Here is a 20,860-nt window from a genome sequence, read left to right as displayed (position 1 = left end):
CCCCCTTGCCAGCGTGGGTCTCCTGCCGCCCCAGAGCCTCCGTCCGGCCCCAGGCCCTGGACCCCGCCTCCCGCGCGGCCAGCTCTTTGCTGGGGAGGAGGCGTCTGGATTCCCGGTCGTCCCTGGGCGATCCCACTGAATGTCCCAAACTGTCCCTCCCCCAGCCTTTCTGTAGTCCCGTTATTAGAGGATTCCCATTTCAGCTGTCTGTCGGACAGATCCTGGAGGTTTCGTAGGCACCGCACGCCAATGCGGCCAACGCGGAACTCGACATCCCCAAACAGCCGCTTTCCACCGGGGTGCTCCGTTCGGAAGTGGATACCACCATCCACTCAAGTGTGCCCATACCGGAAACTGAGAGGTGTCTTTGGCCCCGCCCTCCTTCATTCCTCACACTCAGTCCAACTTTAGATGCCACAGTCTATATTTAAAGGACTCTTGAATGTTTCCATCTCCACCTCTGTGTATCTCCTACTCATCTTTCCAGGCCTAAGCAAAAATATCTTTTCCTCCCGTTAGAGTACTTCCATCTCTATCTTCATTGTAGCTCATACAAATTCTTGTGGTGGACTGACCACTCCAGGGTTGGGGCCATGTGTCAGTCATATGGGTGAACCCAGGGCCCTGCATAGCGCTTGGCATGGCCTGTTTCTTCAATGGCTACACCTGCACTGGATGTCACTGCTCTAGGTCATAATCTTGTGAGTTCTCAAAACTTGTCTCTCATCTGGCCTTCTGGTCTTCAGTTTCTCTCTCTGCGACCCATCCTTCAGACTACACACAATGTGATCTTTGTATTGTACAAAATTGACCCCCATTTCTTTAAATCCTTTGATGGTTCTCCACCTAGAAGATCTGCAGCATGGCATACAGGCCTTTTTTCTTCAGACTCTTCTACTATTTTTGCTCTCTCCCTTTGCCATCTTGGCACTCTACCTTTGCAGGGCTAACGGTAGTTCTTTGAGCACTCTGTGCTCTGGACTCTGGGCTAGATTATCCTCCATGCTCCCATATCTGCGGCTTGGTTGAGGGTTGTTCACCCTTCAGGACTCTGGGAAGGCTTCACTTTTCCCCAAAGGTTGGGTTAGTTGCCTCTTCTGAATTTTCACCATCCCTTGGCTCCCCTCTGATCTTGTATATTGTGATTATTTACATGTGTGTCTCTGCTACCGGGGGTGGGATCATCTCTCTCCAGTCACCCAGCACAGGTTCTAGCATGTAGGACGTATCAGTGGGAAGGGGAAAAGGAGATTTATAAGGGAAGCCCCTGAGCCCAGTGCAGGGCTGGGAAACAAGGATTCAGGGCCAGACAGATTACAGTTCAAATTCTGACTCTGTTACTCATAATTTATGGGTCCAAAAAAGGTCATATCCCCTCTCTAGGCCTGTTTCCTTAGCAATAAATTGGGGGCAACGAATCCTAGCCTGCACAGTTGCTATGAGGGTAAAATGAGGTCATGGTTGAGGGGGTTAGGTAATCCACTGGGGGCTAAGTATATGGGAATCCAAACCAGAAACCAGTACCCCATGCTTTCAAGACCTAGTTTGATGATTTAAAAGAAACAAACAAAAACAAAAACAAAAAAACCATAATTGACCAACTAGTACATGCCACGCGTTGTGTAAGGATCAGGGGATGGAATACCTACCTAGTCCCTGGGGTACTTTCAGCGTCACATTCTACCAGTTTCCCTTGTATTTTACATGCTAACAAAACTGAACAGCTAGCGTGTCCCCAAGTACATCATTTTGTGTTATATCTCTATGCCCTTTGCACACAGCGTTGCCTTGAAATGGCAGACCTTCCTTGTCCACCAAAGTGAACTCCTACTTGTCTGTGTTCAGTTGTTACCTCCTCTGTGAAGCTTGTTCTGATTTGCCCCTCTTTATGCTGTGCTGCCCCAGAAACTTACTTAATTCTCACAGCACTTAAACCACTGGCTATAATTATTTATTTGCAAATCTAATCCCTTGAAGGCAAGGACACTGGGGTGAGCATGTTTGAGTATAAGAAGGGAGTAAAGAAGGATGAGACAAGGACCTTGCCTTGGAGGAACTCCCAGTCTAGTGAAACAGTCATGCTCGTTGTGATAGATTAAATATGGCCACAATTCTTTGTGGCTCCTTCTGTCAAGAGGTGCATTTCTTCATCCCTTGATTATGGCTTAGCCTTGTGACTTGTTTTGCCAAATTGATGGGTGAGTTCCAGAGTCTAGGCCTCAAGAGGCTTTGCAGTTTTGGTCTTTGCCCTCTTGGTATGACACTGCCCTGAGGCTTCCAAGGAAGGAAGCTGATCTAACCTATTGGAGGATAAGAGGCACATGGAAGAGAACTGAGGCATCCTGATCTCCCAGAATGAGAGGCTTTTCAGCCTAGTCAATCCTCCAGCTGAATGAGCTGCATAAATGAGAAAAGGCCCAGTCAACTGAAAAAAACCGTAAGAAACAGCACATTGTGTTAAGTCACTAAGTTCTGAGATAGCATGTTATATGTCAGTAAATAATGGAAGCATGGGGGCGCCTGGGTGGCTCAGTGGGTTAAGCCTCTGCCTTTGGCTCAGGTCATGATCCCAGGATCCTGGGATCGAGCCCCGCATCGGGCTCTCTGCTCAGCAGGGAGCCTGCTTCCCTTCCTCTCTCTCTGCCTGCCTCTCTGCCTACTTGTGATCTCTGTCTGTCAAATAAATAAATAAAATCTTAAAAAAAAAATGGAAGCATAGCTAAACAGGTGATCACAATATAGGATGATAAGGGCAATCATAAGGACATACAGGGATCATGAGAAGAGATAGCTAATCCAGAAAGGCTTCCTGGAGGAGATGGTATTTGGGCAGGATATTGACGGATAAATAGAAATGTGACACGGTGGGGTAAAAAATAGTCCCATTAGAAGAAACCACATGTGTAAAAGTGTGCAGGCAAGAAAGGAATGGCACAGACAGGGAGGGAGTGATTGGCATTAATTCTGTGCTGATAGCCCATAGGGTTCATGGAGGGCAGTGTTAGGAATGGCAGCTGGAGATAGGGGTTGAACCTAAATCACAGAAAACCTCAGTGCCATGTCTTAGCATGCCATGCCTATGCCTGATGGTAGTTCTTTTCCTAGTTCAGCAGGTACTGAGGCTGACTGCTGTGCAGGACAGGGCTAAGGACAGGGCTCTGTCCATCCCTTTCGAGTGGAACTCTTGGTGCAGAGCCTTGTCTCCCTATCACACAAGAATTCCCTGGGGTTGGGTCATTTCTCCACTTACGCTAGGGTTATTGGGTGAGAGCAGTGTTTCCAGGGGCTGGACTGGGCTGCCTCTCTAGAATACCCTCTCTAGAGTGGGGATTCCTCCTCAAGGCTGGCACTTTGGACTATGCAGTTTGAGTCCCATATAGAGTTACAGAATCCCTATAGAGCTAGGATGTTATCTTCAGGTACCCTCTTGCTGTGATCTCTTGGGACTGTGTGATTACTCCCTTCCTGTTTGCCCAAGGCACTCGTGGGCCACATCTGTCTGACACTCTCGGGTCTGATACCAAGGTTTGGCAGGATTGAATCATTATTTGCTCAGGGGATCCTGGTTTTGAAGTCTGAAGTCTTCAGGGGATTTGGGGCTAGGTCTCAGGGCCCCCATGAAACGAAACCACATAGGATTCCTCTTGATGAACAGGATGCTTTAGATATGCTCAGAGCCCACCAGAACCCAGGTGACCTTGGCATCACTCCTTAAAACCCATCTGTTGAGGGCCCATTCCCCGACACCTGTTCCTTCTGGGTTCGGTTAGGGGCACTAGATGCAGAGCGAACCAAATAGAGTTCAGGCTTCTCTTCTCTTCTTCCAAGGACGGGAGGAGTTGGCACCAGGCAGCCCCCTCTAAGCTTTCATCCACGGGGGCTTCCTTCTGATGCTCACCCAGCCCCTCCTCACCTGGTATCTGTCTGAGTGGTGTAGGTCATCAGTAGTGGAGGAGTGTGGGGATGCTGTTGGGGACTCTCCTTCTCTCTTGATGGAAGCAGACAACAGGAGGGACTGGAAGAAGAGAAACGACATGTAGCCTCGGGCCAAATGAGACCTGCAGTCAGTCAGACCCCTAGAGTTCCCAGTCCACCAGAGCTTTGGGGAGAGGGGCAGAGAGGAAGGTTGAGGGATAGTCTCAGAAGGCAGGCAGGCATTGGGGCCCTGGGGGTGTGGCTGTGGGAGACCATGGCTTGATTCTAGGAAGGGGTAGAGACCTCCAGGGGGGTCCAAAGCTCCCAGACCCCAGGTAATCTCTGCCCCAGTGGGGCAGGACGCCTTGCCCTCCCCTAATAGGCTGAGATGATACATGTTTTGTTCTCCCATAGCAAGTAGAGACTCTGGGACCCCCCCCTCCCCGGGGGGTTGGGGTTAAGCCACACACCTGCAGCCCTGTCTGCCCCTAATATAGGCTGACGGCAGCCCCGCTATGGAGACAGTAAATTAAATAGTATGTATGAGTTTCCCACATGCAGCTAGGGATGTACGCCGGGTCCATTTATCCCAGCGCCGCGGCAGTGACCCCAGCAAGAACCCCAGCACAACTAACCCCCCCACGTCAATCCTGTGCGGCCTCTCCTACATGCGCCCGCAGTTTAGATTAATAAACTGTCTGCTTTACATTGTGTGCGAGCGCCACAGTTCTAAATACCACATGGCACGTTCGGCGGGCTCTTGCTGGCTCTTGCCAAGGCCTGTTCAGCTGCAAACGGGGCTTGGGCGGGGGGCCTGGAGCCCTGCAAGCGATCCCGACCTCCTTCCCCCACCCTCTCCAGCCTGCACAGCTCGGAGCCGGAAGCATACAATTCCCTAGGAGGCCTCCCCAGCCTAGAAACCATGCCAAATCGCCAGTGACAGCCCAAAGAAAGCAATTTGGGAAAGATGGAGCAGCCATTTATCCTTCATCTCCGACCGAGCCTTAGGATGTGACCTGCATGTGGTGGCCAAGCTGCACATCCTCAGGCAAGGGCTCTGGGAGGGGAGGGGCGGCTGCTGGCCTGGCAGGGCGCCTTGACTCAGACTCTCCCCAAGGAGCTGGTGGAGGAAAGAGCCCGGGAAGGGCCTGCCACTTAGAGCCCTTTCTTCACCCAGCCAAGGCCCAGTGCCGACTGCAGTGGGCTTTTGGGCAATGTCTTTCTCCTTCTCTGGGAGGACGCTGAGGAGGGGAAACGATGTGGGGGTCCCTGCCCCCTGCCACGAGAAAGCTCGTTCTTGTGTGCTTTCTCTCTCTCTCATTCTCTCTAGGTTAGAAGCCCTGAGAGGCCCAGCATTACACCTGGGGCAAGCAGAATAAAAAAAGGTCACTGGTGCTTTTTAAACATGGACCAAAAAGCAGTAAAATGTGTTTTGAAAAAAAAATCCCAGCATTAAATCATGACTTTTTGCCTGGCTCTTCGCCTCATTAAAAGTGGCCTTTTGGAAGGTAAAATTATCATTGTAAGCGATAAGATCTTTAAGAAAATAATTCACGGCTTCTTCACCCTTTAATATGATAGCCGCCACCGGCTAATTTTTTTCTTAATGGCAATGAGGCCATCAATCTTGTCTAAGGCCCCCTCGCCCTCTCCCCCTCCTCCCTCCCTCCTTCTCCCTGTCCTCTCAGTCTCTGGCTTGAACCTTCTACCTCACGCCTCTTCCACCCACGGCCTGCTTCCCTAAAGCCTCAGCCACAGGCAGGGGACAGACCCTGCAACGGTCAGCTTTGGGGGGTGTGAGCATGAACCTGGGAGTGGGCAAACAGGGGTCCTCGCCTCGGAGTCTGATTATCAACGTGCCTGTGTCGATGGTGGCAGGATCCACGCATGTTTTAAGACTTCCTGTGTGAGTGTTCTGAGCTCCGTCGTGTGTGCGTCTGCATCTCTGCGGGGCCGGGTATGGATGTGGATTGCAACCGTGTTTATCCTTAGAGCGCCGGCCTCTCGGGGGCCCAGGGCCCAGCCCTAGCAGCTGCGCTCCGGTGCCAGGTGTCAGCGGCCGGCCTGTCTTCCGTAACCAGAACCGCTGAGTGCTAGAGGCCAGGCCAAGCCCCACGAGTGTGGCTCCCCACCTGCACGGTCCACAGCTGCGGGGCAAGCCCCACCTTTTTCTCTTTAGAGCTAGAAGGCTTTGCTTACTTGGACAGAGCCTACACTTGTCTCTGCCCCACCTCTGCCCAACTTTCTGTGGCGAGTGATTTCCTGAATAAAGGCGCAAAATCCACTCCCACCCTTTCTGAGGCCTCCAGGGCCAACCCTTACAGGTAACGTTATCACTCTGGCTCCTTTTCTCCAAACTGCCAGATGTCCCCAGTGCCTTTAAGACTTCTCAATGCAGTGGCCCCCTTCTCCAGACTTGCTCTCTTCAAGTGCTGACCAACCCATATGTTTTGGAACTTTTCTCCCCTTAGAGTCTACGGTACCAGGCTCTCCTAGGCCCCTCCTAACTTGTGACTCTTTTTTCTCTGCCCCCTTTCCTGGTGCCTGTACCTTATCTTGACCCCCCGCCCATGCAGGGGTCCCCAGATTCTCATCTTGGCTTTTGCTCTAATTTCTTTGTGCATGCCTCTAGACTGCATCATTTCTGAAGCTTTAACCCTCATTCTTCATTCCCTATAAAAAGGGCCAGGGATTCCTATCTTTATGAATCATTTTGAGAACTCGTAAGGAAGAAGTTGCCTTACGGAGGGTGAGAAAGGGGACACTCAGTGAGTAGGGTCTAGTCCTCCTCCCCAGGTCCCCACTCCCTCAAAATCATCACCTTTGGGGAAGCAGTACCATCTGCCTCTGGGGCCACTTATGGGAGTTCTTGGTATATATCATGTCATTGTGTGAGGCCTCTCTGGCCCTTCCTTCAAGCCAGCTACTTGCCCTTCATTTTTCCCTCTCTGCGTCTGATACTCTCAAACTTCTCTCCCACACTATCTGTTTGGAGGGGGTAGACTGTTCCCCCAGAAGAGCCCAACATCCTCCCTGGCTCCCTGCTGCCCTCAGGACAAAGTACACACACACACACACACACACACACACACACACACACACCCAGGGCCTGGCTTCTAAGGCCTGTGTGCTCTGTCTTGACCTATACTTCGGTATTTTTCTTTACCTGCTATAGCTCACCTTCCTCCTTTGAGTCTTAGTGTCTGAGCCCCACCATGTCCCCAGGTCATTCTTTAGCTTTGACCCCTGTCCTGGCTGGAAGAGGAAGAAGTCAGATGGACATACTCTGGCTCACACTCAGACTACATACACATGCACACACACACACACACACACACACACACACACACACACGCTTAAGCACACAGGGCAGCCCTTGGCCTCAGGCTGACGACCAAACCCTGGAGACAGTTGGGGATCCAGGAAGAGCTCCTTTTCCTCAAGAGGAATCAGTAATGGGGAGGCCTAGGTTAGGATGGGTAGGAGGAAAACACACAATTGTCCACCTACCTTGGGGGTGCCTGGAGCCATGGCATCCTTCAGAAGGGAATTCTTGCTGCCAAGAAAGAAGAGAACAGAGTGACCATCCCACTCACCCAGGGCGTGCAAGAGAAGAATAGCAAGAAGACCCCAAAGAGAGAAGGCACGGCCAGCCTAGCCCAGCCCTGTGCAGCCAGGCTCTACCAAGGCCACTCAACCCCAGCTGGCCCTGACTAGCTCAGCCTCCATCAGGGACCCGTGGCAGGAGCTGGCTCCTGGGAGGGGGACAGAGACACTAGGCCCGTGGGCTCCCTCATGAATCTGAGGAAAGGGGCTTTACCTGCCTCCTGGTATCAGCCCCGAGGATTCTGCATTCCCGGATGCCCCCTTCCCTCCACCTCCTCTCCCCAGCCTGCTCCTAGCTCCTATGGGATTGGGGTGATGGAGCTGACAAGGCTCTTGTCAATTCTCCCTCCAACATGCTGCAAACTGCGTTAGGCCAGGAATGATCTCCCCCTGATTCAATTTGTCAGCCCCAGGCCCTCTGGCATCGGGCGCGGCAGGCGGGCGGGAGCTGGGCCCTGAAATATGGTGGGCGGCTCAGAGCAGGCAGGGGCGGGGGCGGGAGGTGATGGATGGGCTGTGGGGGAGGCGAGGACTGTGTTTAATAACAAAATTGGTATGCAAGGCCACATCCCGCGCTAAGCATGAGTGATCCAGAGCCACAAAGTATTACAAATCCCTGCTAAACAGATGCTGACAATGGAACAAGACGTATCAAATCAGATCCACTTCAGAAACATTAATATCCCTGTTCCTGTCCCTCCCTCCCTGCTGCCCCCACTGTGCTCACCACATCTGTGCTCCCACATTCACGCACGTGCACTCACACACACAAATACAAGCACACAGAGGCGCTGGCTGATACGTGCAGGAGGCAGACACAGCCCATTGACATAGGGCCCTGCACAGGCGCGTGCAAGCCGTGCAGGTAGAACACACGCACAGGGCTATCCGTAAGGCACAAAAGACACACAGACCCACACCCAAGGCACACGTGGACTCACAGGGCAGGGCATGGACCCAGGGGACACCCACAGGGTCAAACACAGACACACCCAGTGTGTGAGCCAAGGCTTAGGCAGATTCAGATAAAGGCATCCGTTGTCCCCCAGGGGACATTTGGCACTGTCTGGAGATGCTTCTGATCGTCACCACTGGGGGCAGGGAGTTTGCTACTGGCATATGGTGGGTGGAGGATATGAACCATCCTACAACATATGGGACAGCCCCTCACAGCAAGGAATTATCTGGCCCCAAATATCCATAGGGCTGAGGTTGAGAAACCCTGGCCTAGAGGCAAAGACGCACATATCCACTGTCCATAATTCTGTCCACAGTCACGAGGCTCAACCACGTAAAAAAGACCCATTCACAACAGTCCCCCAGACCTGGGTGAAGAGCTGCTCAGGCGCCAACATCCACAGAAATACATGCATAGATGCAGACACCCACGTGCTCAGACACGCACCCACACATGCAGACCCATGTGGACGCACACCCACACGGATACACACATCACCGTGCGGAGGCCACCAGGCTCAGTGACAGCGCGAGCCCAAGGTCTGAGTGTAAACACAGAGCTGTCTGCCCGTGTGATCACATGGTGCGGGAATCACAGACTGGGCAGGACAGCCAGACCAGGTTCCACTCAGTTCCATTGGATTCTTGAACAGTCCCTGTACTCCTGCTCCCGGCCAGGCCCTGATCTAGGCAATGGGGATACGGAGAGGAAACTGAGTTTCTTTTGAGGAGCAACTAGCTGGCGACTTTATGATTTTGAACTTTCCCTCACTCAGTCAACAAGGACTGACATCCTGTTGCACCTGTGTCTGGACAGGTCCGGAAATGAGGCATCTACTGAAGCCAGAAATGAGGCATCTGGTAATGAGGCATCTGTAGATGCTAGAAACGAGGCATTTACCCTGTTCTCACTGGACCCCTGGCCTGAGGTCTGAGCTTTGTCTGGACAGGATCAGGTTGGGACTGAAAAGGAAAGAGTGAGCAATGATTATGCACCAACAACATGGGACGGGGTTGGCAGGTATGAGCCAGGCGCTCCATATGTGTTCTCGCTTTAATCATCACAAAAACTTTGCAAAGGACATGAACAGAGGGTAAATGATACACCCCTGTGTTCACACAGGCCATGCAGGGTTTAGGGATTTGAGTTTCGGTCGGACCGAGTCCAAAGTGCGGCCTTTCCGTTGCTCACGCTGCTTCCCTGAAGATACGCAGGGGTTAGGCTGGAGGACAGAGTTCTTGGAGTTCTTTTTCTCTCTCTACTTGGGGAACATCCCACTGACGCTGGGCTTTAGTTTACTCTGCTGGTGAGCAGAAGTGAAGACATCTAGGGTGAGAATGTCCAGCCTCTCCCTTTGCCAATACTCTTCCTTTTCCCTTAAGTTGGGCTGGTCCTGCCTCAGGCTCCTTCCCCCTCTTGGAGCAAGTGCACCCACCCCACACCACCTTTCTTCCAACAACCTGATTATCTCAGGCTTCCTGAGTGAGCCTGGTCCCCCAGGGACAGGAGTCTGGTGAAAAGCCTGCCACCGAGAAAGGGGGAGGTCCGAGCCTCAGAGCTACAGGCAGACAGGCTCCTGCCCAGCCCACCAGCTCCCGTGCCTTGTGTCCCTCCCTGTTTCCACAGCCCGCCCCCAACGATCTCCTCCCTTCTCAGTCACTCGCTGCCTAGTGATCCATGGGTTTTAAATTATAACTGGGACCCAGGAAACGCGTTCCTAAGTACAATATTCATGGGCTGGGCTGACACTTTTAATTAAGGTGATTTACACTGAATTATCCTTGGAAATAAAGAAATGGTGTGCTGCCCGGGAATAAACCATCATCACCAGCCGCCTTTGTAAGTTACACTTCGTTTTAATCTATTTGGGGAATTGTTTATCTAGTTCATTACCCAACCAAACACCGAGGCCGGCCTTAAATAAGGCTTAAGTGGGGGTGGGGGCATGGCCGTCTCCATACCCTGCCTCTCTAGAGTCACCCAGCCTCCCTGTGGCTCCTCTCGGCACTTTGAAAGCACTGACCAGAGAGCTGGCTTCCCATCCTAGATGCCAGATCTCAAAGTGACTTTGGAAGCCTCCCAGGAAAGGTCCAGAGGCTCAGGCCTCACCAAGCCACGCCTCACTCGCAGCTGCAGGCCATCTCTCCATGTCTAGGGCTCTTTCCTTTCTCTGGATGGAAACTCCTGCCTGGGAGTCCCAGAGAAGTCTGGGGGTCACTCCCCACCACCCTCCAATCTTTAGCCCCCACCCTCAGAGTGTTGTTGCCTGCCGGTCTGTCTGCACACATCCAATCTCTACCCCATCACCATCCCAGAGACATCTGAGGCTTAGCATGCCCAGAGTCCTGTCCGTTGTCTCCTCCTTTCAATCAGAAACTTGCTTCTCTGCCATCAACACCTTTCTGGTCACCCAGGTCAGAAAGTTCTTCCTAGTAAGTACCCTGTGGGTAATCACCTAAGTTCTCTTGCTTCTTCCTCCACCAGTCTCTCAGCATTCCGTCTTCTCCGATCCCAAAGCCACTGCCATTGTCCCAGGTCAGTGGGTCAGCTCATTATCTGTCCCTTGGACCCTTGGCCAACCTCCTCACTTGCCTCCCTGCTTCTACCCCCAGTTCACGCTCCACACCGGCCTCCAGAGCTCTTCCCCCACACTAATGCAAGTTGGTCAAGTTTCCTGTGGCTCACCAATATTCTGACTCCCCCACTACCTCCAGGACAACCCTCCAGGCCTACAGACTGTCCTTACTGTAACTTTGCTCTCCTTGCTCTACCTAGCTGAGACCTGGGGTCTGTTTGTGCTCCTGGGCGGGACTGAGAAAGGGGAGGCTGGTCTGAAGGAGGGTGTGCGCGCACAGCCTGATCTCAGATGTGAAAGTACTTTGAAAAGTAGATGGCTTTGCCAACAGGAGTTCCGACTCTTCTTCCTGTAGGCATCTGTGTGCCCACGTACCTGTGGGAATGAGCATATGTGTGTGAGCATATCTATGTGTGCTGGAATGTGGGGGTGTATGGGTGTCTGTATGTCATGGACATGTTTGCCTGTGTCTGTGGGAACTAGCCAGCCCTAGTTTGGGAGCTGGGAGGTCCCCGCTTCTCTGTGTGAGTCCTCAGGTGGGTCTGAAATAGTGGCTTCCTGGGGGTGGGGGAGCGGTTGCTAGGGGGGAAGTTTGCTGCTCTGTGCTGTTGGGCAAAGGGAGGCAGAGGGCACAACACCAGGCCCATCCTGAAGAACTTCTGGGGGAGCAGCCATTTGGCTGGGACAGGGGAGGCGTCCCAGGGGATGGACAGGCACCCTGCAGTGGCATCCACAGACTCGGCAGCCCACTACGCCTTCAGAGGGGTGGGAGAGCAGAGGCAAAGGCAGGGTAAGAGAAGGAAGTGGGAAGTTGGAGGGAAGAGGAGAAAGGAGGAGAGCAGGGAGAAGGGAGCATGGAGTGGAAGGGAAAGGAGAGGACTGGAGAGCTGGAGAGGAAGGCTCTGGCCACATACCAGGGATGGGGGATGCCCTCCTTCCACCTGTGCCCAGGCACAGTCAAGCTCTGCCCTCCCACAGGACTCAGTCTCCCCATCTGCGAAATGGCTGGTCAAAGGTCACATTCAGCTCAGGGAGCCGGTGGCAGGGAGAGAGGAGGGAGGAGTCTTAGGAGCCCAGGTGCCACATCTTTTCCCCACTTCTCTGCTCTCCTCCGGCTTCCCAAAGAGAGGGCAGGGGCGGGGCAAGGGCAGCCAAGGCTGGGGCCCTCCCCGCGCGCTACCCGCACTCCGCGGCGCCCTCAGCCCGGAGGGAGCTGACACACTCCTTGGGAATTTATCACGCACCCAATTACAATGTTAATTGGCAAGTTCCTGAAATCAATTAATTCGCAAATTTTTTCCAATTAAAAATCCAGATAAATCACGAGGGCGGTGGCGGCCGGTCCAGCCTGCAGTCCGGTGGGCGCTGCGGCCGGCCGCAGGGAGGGGAGGGCGGGAGAGGGGAGGGGAGGGGGCGGCGGGCGCGGCTGCCCTTGAACGCCTTTGCCGGCCGGTCGGACTGTCAGCGCGCCGGGCGCGGCGGGGCCGAGACAGATAAAACCATCGACCCGTCGCCGCCAGCGCTTCGGCTTTATCGATCCGACGGGAATTTCACTTGCTGTGCAGATCCCGCTGTCCGGCTGTCAGACACCGGGTGGAGGGGGGGGGCGTGCCAGGGGTTAGGGGATGCTGGGCTGGGCCTGGACGTGAGGGGCACAGAAGTGGGGGACGCAAGACACAGCCGTGAGGGGCGGAGCCGATGTGGGGGCTCTGGGTGGGGGAAACAGACGTGGGGGTAAGGCAGTGGAAGTAGGGGGTGCCCCAAGAAAATATGGGGGTGGGGGGGTTGGTGCAGGATCCTGGCTGAGGGGCACTTCTGTGAGTAGATGTGGATGCCCTGGGCAGTGCAGGGGTGGAGCCACAGGGAGTAGGCTGTTCTGTGGCCCCCCACTGAGGAGGCAGAAAGAGAGCTTGGGCCCCCATTTTCCAGGTTCTTAGGGATCCACAGCTTTTACAGAGGGCCTCAGGTCCCTCCACACACCTCTGCCTCTATTCTCCTTTCTTATTGAGGGGAAGTCCTCTACGGGAAGCAAATCACCCAGGAGACCTCCCAGAAAGCCAAGGTGTAGAACTCAACCCGGTGGAAAGGTATTTCTTTCCCCACTGTGCCCCTTTTAGGCTGGTCCCAGGTGTGTGTGTGGGGGGGGGGACGACGGGGGAGGTCAGGGGTGTCTGTGTATGCCAGGAGCAGTTAAGAGCATGGCACTACAGTCCAGTGCTTGGATTTGAATCTTATCGTTACCACTTGATGGGCTGTGCAACCTTAGAGAAGTCACTTAGCCCTTCTGTTCCTCAGTTTCCCCATCTGTAAAATGGAATTAATAATTTTTTATTACCTATCCTAGAGAGTTGTTGTGAAGATTAAATACATCAGTTCAATGTAGAGAACTTGGCATGTAGTGAGTGTTCAAACAGGGTTATTATTTTTATCATTTCTATAGTCTCCTATGCTAGTTTTAAGTATTCTCACAAATTCTTTGATAGTCCTCCTGTCAAGACATAGCGCTTATAGAGTTTAATTCTCTCTTGAGTGGGGCCTGGACTTGGTGACTTTTTTCTAATGGAGAGAATGGAATACACTGGAAGCAATAGCATATGACTTCTGAGACTGGACCATATAAGGCATTGTGGCTTCCTCCTGAGTCTCTGGGATCACTTCCTCTGCGGGAAGTCAGCAGCCATGTCAGAGGGAAACTCAAGCCGTCCCATGGAGAGACCCATGTGTGGACGAACCATCTGGAAATGGCTCCCGAAGTCACTGGCAGACCTTCGGATGACTGCAGCCTTGCTCACGTCCTAACTGCAGCCTCACGAGAGACTGAGCCAGAAGACACAACTACCCAACCGAGCTGTTCCTGAACTGATGGTCCACAGACACTGTGGATAATAAATGTTTGTTGTTTCAAGCCACTGGGTTTGAGGGAAATTTGTAACACAGCAACAGATATCTAATACTTCTTCCTTCAAAATTCAGTTCAGGCCGCCCCTCCCATAGGAGGTCTTCTCTCCTCCACGCTGGGGTTCATGCTTTCTCCGTACCCCACGGTTCTTCCCATAGAGCAGCCTCTACCCCTCCCTGTTTCTCTGGCCCTGCTCCCCTTACTCTCATGCAATGAGAGAGACGGATCAGTTCCGGCTTACCTCTGGGTCTCCTGCACCCATCAAGGGGGATTAGGTGAGACGGCAGAAGGAAGATCAGTCAAGTCTGATGACTTGGACTGAAGAAGGGGGTGGGATGGGGTGGGGTTGGGAATGGTGGGGCAGGCTGTTTCCCTCTGAGTGACGTATCTTCCAGAGTGGGCGGCAACGGCCAACGTCTCCTCTCCCACATGCTCTCCTATAATATGACCTTGCCACTCCCCCATCAAAAGGTGGGGTGTATGTCTGCTCCCCTTCAGTCTGGCTGGGCTGATTCTGCCTTGACCAACAGAGAACAGTGGAAGTGGCGTTAAGTGACTTTTGAGGCCAGGTTGTAAAAGGGGATCCAGCTTCCATCTTGTGGACTGGAACATTTGCTTTAGCGCCCTAAGCTGCCCTGTATGGAGTCCAACTACCTGGAGGTTGCCAGGCTATGAGAAGGCCCAGGCCACGTGGGGAAGACAAGTGGAGGTGCCTGGGTCATAGCTCCAGCTGTGGTCCCAGCTGATAGCCGAAATCCGTCACCAGACATGTGAATGAAGAGGGCTCCAGACGATCCTAGCTCCCAGCCATTGAGTCTTCCCAGCCGGGGCCCCAGACATCGTGGAGCAACACAAGTCATCCCCTCCGCACTCTGTCTGAATTCCTGAACCCACAGATTCCGTGAGTATAAGGAAATGGTTGCTTTAAGTTACTAAGATTTGGGGTAATTTGTTACACCCCTGCTCTGTCCCTTTGATAACCCGGCTTATCTATAGGGCGCTCCCCCTGGTCCTTCAGACAGGGAGAAGGGAGAGAGGATGGAGAGGTTGGGGGAGGACACACGCCTGAGCCCATTCTTGATTGTCACCTTTTTGACCTTGAGATTCACCGAGAAGGTAGTGCCTACGCCCCTGGATGTCAGCACCAGGCCACATGGCTGGTCAGGCCTCCAGGCCCTGTCCCTGCTTCTGCTACCCTACCCTGAGGCTTAGCATGGCAGGGCAAGGCCCGTGGCTGTGGCTCATCCCTTTCCAGCTCCTTTTGTGCCCTTTTGAGGTTGAGGCCTAAAGAGGGGTTACCCTCTTCCCATCCCCAAAAATACAGCAAGGAGGGAAAGGCATCACCATTTGCCTGGAGGGTCCGAGGACTGAAAGCAGAGTAGAGGAGAATAATAGGAGGGCCTTGCCTTCTACCTAGAGGCTGGGGACTGGGCCAGGCAGCTGTTCCCGGGACCTGATGTCTACAACCCAGAGTGGAATCATCTGGCAGGCAGGCTCCCCCAGTTGCTGGCTTACCTGGCAGGCAGCTGGGCCAGCTGTTCCAGTTCTTGTTCCATATGCTCCTGCAACTCACTGGGCCTTAGCAGCACCTGGCAGATGGGGCAGATAGGGGCCTGGCTGTCAAACAACGCTGCTGCCTTTTTCTTACCTGGGGAGGGAAGAAGAAGAGACAGACGGATAAGCGAGGCTAGTCTGTGGACGGAAACCCAGTGTCCCAATCCTCCAGCCCAAGCCTGCTGCCTCCCAGGGCTTCCTGGCCCTAGAGGAGGGTTGAGCCTGAGGGTCTCAGAGACCATGACCATTCAGTCTTCTTTGTGGCTCATGGCCATGAATGGCATCTCCTTAACCAGCTGCCCCTCTGGGAAATCTATCAGGACACAATCAATGTTCTGTGCAATCAAAGCTGGATCACTCCATTTCATACAGGTTAGGGAAGGTCTTGGTGTAATCATACTATCATCCAGAATATCCAGTGCCCCCTCTGTCTCTCCTTTCCTCACTGCCTTCATATTCTCCAAATCTGGAGAAGGAAGAAAAGAGGGAGAGAGGGGATTCATTCCTGCAGTCAATCAACAAACACTGTCTGAGGGCTGGTCTGCTCTGAACCAGCCATGGGGCAGTGGGGCCACAGAATATAATCAGATCTAGTCCCTGCCCTTGAGGCCCTCACAGTCGAGTGGGAACTACCAGCAAGGACTCATGTGACTTCTGGCGTAGCGTTCTCTCCCAGTTCCTCACTTTCCGAGGATTCTGCCCACAGGCTCTCCTTTCCCTATTCTGCACGCTGAATGATCTTCTTCCTTCTTACAGCCCTAACTCCCATCTGTGCCCTGCAGACTCCAGAATCAGTGTTTCTGCCCTAGATCCTTCCCTGGTTCTCTCAGCCTCTGTATCCAAATGCCTAATGGGCTTCAATGCCTGGACGTTCCCCCAAGAATCTGAAAGTCAATGATCCAAAAACAAGTCCGTCAGCTTCTTTACCCCTTGCAAAACTGCTCCCCTTCAGCAGTGCTCTTCTTAGTTAATGACACCAGCACTCGCCTTGTCGCCCAAGCCAGGAAACTTTGCATCCCCCGAGGCCCCTTCCCTTGCCTTACTGTCCCTCCTACGTTCATTTAACCACCAGGTCCTGTCCGTTCTGCTTCTTCAGAATTCCTGGAATCTATAGTCTCTCTGTTTGGCTCTTACTACCTCTTACGTGGATAAACTCATTGGCCTCTTGTTAGCCTAACAGATTCTGGGTTTCTTCCTCCAAAATAACCTTCAAATTGTATGGGAATACAAGTGGGTATTGTGCTGGCTTACGTAGGCTTGGGGGCCAGCTGGGAGCCTGCACTCTGTCCCCACTGTGTCCCAACTCTGTCACTATTTCTGTTGCCGATGGAGACCAGAGCACACTATTCTAGGAAGGAGGCTGAACTTGCCTAGTGCATGCCTCTTGGGGAGCCTAAACCCTCTCCCTGTCACTCTCGCCACCCAGTGCTCTTCTGCCCTCTGCTTAAGGCATGGGGTTAGAGCAGGCCTATTCATCCAGAAACATTCTTGCTATCCATGTAAATGCCAACTGTGGAAAGAGTACTTCAGCTTTAGCCAAGATCTTTCTTCCTGCTTCTTCTTCCCGCTGTTGCCCAGAGAGGGTCAAAATTAGCTTTCAGAGAGATAAAGGTCATGCCAGTAATGACCAAGGTGGTTGAGTTGGGTTGCCAGATTAAATAGAAGATGCTCAATTACAGGGCACCTGGGTGGCTCAGTGGGTTAAAGCCTCTGCCTTTGGCGCAGGTCATGATCTTGGGGTCCTGGGATCGAGCCCCGCATCAGGCTCTCTGCTCGGCGGGGGGCCTGCTTCCCCTCTCTGTCTCAGCCTGCCTCTCTGCCTACTTGTGATCTCTGTCTGTTGAATAAATAAATAAAATAAAATAAAAAAAGATACTCAATTACATTTGAATTTCAGGTAAACAATGAATACTTTTTTTTAGTATAAGTACATCCCAAATACTGCATGGCATATACTGATACTAAAAGTTACTCATTGTTTTTCCAAAAATCAAATTTACCTAGAGGTATTATATATTTTTATTTGCTAACTCTAGCATCCCCATGCCTGAAGGAACTCCCAGTTTAGGCTGAGCACAGGAACTCCGCTTTGAGGTTGGGTACGGTCCCAGCTCTCCTGGATGCCCAGACTGAGTCATCTCAGAGCTCAAAGAAAGCAGTAGTTCATTCTGGGTGTGTGTTTTGAGGAGTGAAAAAAAAAAGTCTTAACCAAAGAAATGAAATATAAGTTGCACCTTAGAAGTGTTTCAGGCAGAGAATGGAAACGAATGAGTTGTGAGTTTCCTGTGGGCAGTGGTCATTTCTTATCCAACTTGATATTTACAGACAATTGAAAATAGACCTGACATTGACTAGATGTGCAGTAATGAAGCAAAGGAGAGGAAAAGAGGAAGGGAAAGGCTGTAGGAAAAAGAGCGGATCATCCTAGAAGCCAGATGACTTTTTGCAGAGCTGGGAGGTCCACTGTGGAGGCTTGGCATATGCCAGGGTTGGGTAGGTGTGGCTCTAGTCTGTGTGGTTAAGTCTCTGAGGAGGGGAAGGAGCCCTATTGATCATGTGCCTTGCTGGTGAAGCCTCAGATGCTCAGAGGACAGCTGGAAGGCATTCTGAGTCGAAGAAGCAGATGTGGCCTGGTCTGGAAGACGGGAGATGAGGATTCTAGTCTCAGCTCTGCCTTGAACTTCATTTGGCCTGAGAATCTCAGAGGGGAGTGAGACCCTAGAAGTTCTGCAGGCCCATTACCTTTGTTTTACAGGTGGGGAAACCAAGGCTCTAACTGGATAGTGACCCCTGTACTCAGCTCATGATCTCTACACTTCATTCACTTATTCACTTAGCAAACATTTATGAAACAATTATTTTACTTCAGGGATTATTCTAGGAGAAACTGGAGTTCAAAGATAAATAAAACACATGCTTGGCCTGAAGGAGATCACAAAATAAGAGGAAAGCTGAAGAAGGGTCAGTGGGTCCAGTCAGTGCCACCCAGCCAGGGCTGAGGGAGGTGGGAACGGGTGCTCCACGGTGGAGGCTGGAGGGGCCGGAGGGTGGTTGGGAGAGTCCAGGGGGAGGCAGTGCCTGATGGAAGGCATGAGGGGTGAATCAGGGAGAACTGACAAGGCTTTTGAAATGGATCATTGAAGCAAGGCCTGGGGCAGAACTGGGGGAAATGGTAAGGGAGGAGACCTGACAAAGAGGAGGATCCAGGGCATGGGGTCTGAGCTGAGGTGGAAATATCAGGGTTTCTGCCCCTTTAAGCCTGGGCCACCAACTCTGGCTCCTAGGGATTCCTAGAGCCCAGCGTTTTCCCTCCAAGGTTGGGACCAGGAATCAGCAGTCCTATATAGTTGTTCTTAGTTCATCTGCCTTGCTGCCACAGAGATCTACTTTTCTGAGCTTGGCCTTGGTTTCCCCATCAGGACAATGGGCCCTCTTCCTGGCTCCAGCTTTAGGAATAGCGTTGACAGTGATCCGCCGAGGGACCCTGAAGCCTATGCCCTCCATCCCACCCCCCATTTTCTCAGGGGTTAGAGTGGCAGGTGTCAGCCTGGCCATGGGCCCCCTGCTTCCCCTCCCCCGCTGTGTTCCCTATAATTTTATATTGAGACCTGTGGTCATGACGTGGGTTTTACTGCATTAACGACATGGCCTGCCCAGGTTTAATGACAAAATCCATACTCTGGCCCTGGGCCTGCTCCTCCTTTGCATAATTCCCAGAATACAGCTCCCTGAAGCTTTTGACCTGGGCCATTACAGTGGCCGTAAAACGGGCCATAAAACCGCTGGGAATGGCCAAGAGGAGGGGGCTGTGGTCTTGTGGGGGGTGGGAATGAAGTCCTCAACCCCCTACTCTTCCTAGACCAGAGTAGGCATCCTGGCCCTTATCTTCCACAGTTCCCAGAATTATGAGAGTCCTTCTCAGGCTGGAGAGACCTCTGGAAATCCCTAGTACAGCTGCCCATCTGGTGTAGGAATCCCTTCTCCAACGCCAACGCCAGCATCACAGGCAGGCAGACCAAGCCCTCCAGAGGAAGGCTGTCAGAAGGCATCTGCTCCTTGAGCATCCCTCACTCCTGCCCCTGCCCTCCTCACCACCCCCCCTCCCAGCTGGCCAGGCCCTTTGCCACAGGTGGGTCCAGGTCATGCCGGCCTAGGCTGAATTTTGTCCCTCTTCAGGAGGCCTAGCTCCACAGGGAGGTCAGGAGGCAGGCTGAGCAGCCTAGTGGGGAGACGCGGGAAGCATGAGGGGCTGGGGACAGGGACTGGGACGGGCTGTCAGTGCTAAAGATGATGAATGGGGGAGGTGAGGCGGGAGGCCCGGTGTTATCGGCGGTGGATGGCGGCGCGGGCGCTCGCCGCTCCTGTTAATCCCCGGGCGCTGCCTCAGCCCTTGCACTGATAACGAGGAAATGGGACTGACAACAATTTTTAGCTGAGAGATTCTTCACCAAAATGCCAGGCGGCCCGAGGTCTGACAGCGCCTGATTGAGTGTGTGAGTGTGTGGGGGGAACACCCGCGGCCCCCTCCCCTCCCATGCAAAGATGGATCGCTCATTCTGCCTCCCGTCCACATTCATTACCGCACCTCCCTCCCGCCCCCGCCCCGCGCCTGCCACCGCCACTTGCCTGCCCGCTGCAGGTATCCCCCGAAGCAGGAGGAGGGCAGGGAGCAGTGGGGCCCGACCCTGTCCTCAGCCTTCCGCAGGGCACCTCGAGCTCCAAGGGCCAGAGGCGATGACAGCGTCGATCTCCCTAGCTGTGTGGCCTCCATGAGGACCCCCCCCCACCCCGCCGCGCGTTCTGAGCTGCTTGGAACACCACCCCACCCAAAACGGTGAGGCTCCACCAGGAAGCGACCGGCCGCAGGCTGTGAAGCCGGATAGGCATGCGGAGGAGAGCTGAGCGCTCCCGCCAAGTAGCCTTTTCCTTGCCGGGGCCAGGCTCCAACCGGTCCCGCCCTGAGGCCTCGGAACCCGGCCTCGGGCACCTGGGGTCCCACATCAGCCCTCTGCTGCCCTCCTCTGTTGGGAAGTGCTGACCATTGGGAGCAGGAACTCCAGGGCCCCACAAAGCCGCTCCTCCTCTGCCAACTTCCATAGTGAAGCCGGGCACAGGACTGGACGCTGGGGGCTGGGGGCTCATTGGGAAGGAAAGCCCTCCCTTCCTAGGTCACTAACCCACAGCCGACCCTGCGACGCCCCGCCCAGCGATGGCTTTTCTGGGTTGGCCTCTTTGGTTGTGTCCTAGTTCTGTCGCCTGTGGGTTCCATTCTTGGCTCTCTGTTCAAGCAGCAAGACCCGTCTTCACGATCTTTTCTCTGCAGACCACAAGTCAGGGCTTGACTGGCCAGTGT

General features: G+C 53.4%; 1 protein-coding gene across 1 annotated transcript in view; it reads right to left on the bottom strand.

Annotated features, from left to right (window-relative positions):
• The window catches only part of LOC111143719 (ring finger protein 220), a 226,465-nt gene that overhangs the window by 19,597 nt on the left and 186,008 nt on the right, over positions 1–20,860 (bottom strand). Inside the window, exons 3-5 of the mRNA XM_022497546.1 lie at positions 15,469–15,601; positions 7,426–7,471; positions 3,914–4,015 (exon numbers count right to left, since the gene is read on the bottom strand). Coding sequence (XP_022353254.1) covers positions 3,914–4,015; positions 7,426–7,471; positions 15,469–15,601 — 281 coding nt within the window. The remainder of the gene's footprint in view (positions 1–3,913; positions 4,016–7,425; positions 7,472–15,468; positions 15,602–20,860) is intronic.

This window comes from Enhydra lutris, unplaced genomic scaffold (assembly GCF_002288905.1).
Source record: "Enhydra lutris kenyoni isolate GAN:26980312 unplaced genomic scaffold, ASM228890v2 scaffoldscaffold9, whole genome shotgun sequence".
NCBI classification, from domain to species: domain Eukaryota; kingdom Metazoa; phylum Chordata; class Mammalia; order Carnivora; family Mustelidae; genus Enhydra; species Enhydra lutris.
The sequence above is the reverse complement of the archived record's forward strand: the minus strand, read 5'-3'. Positions and strand labels throughout refer to the sequence as shown.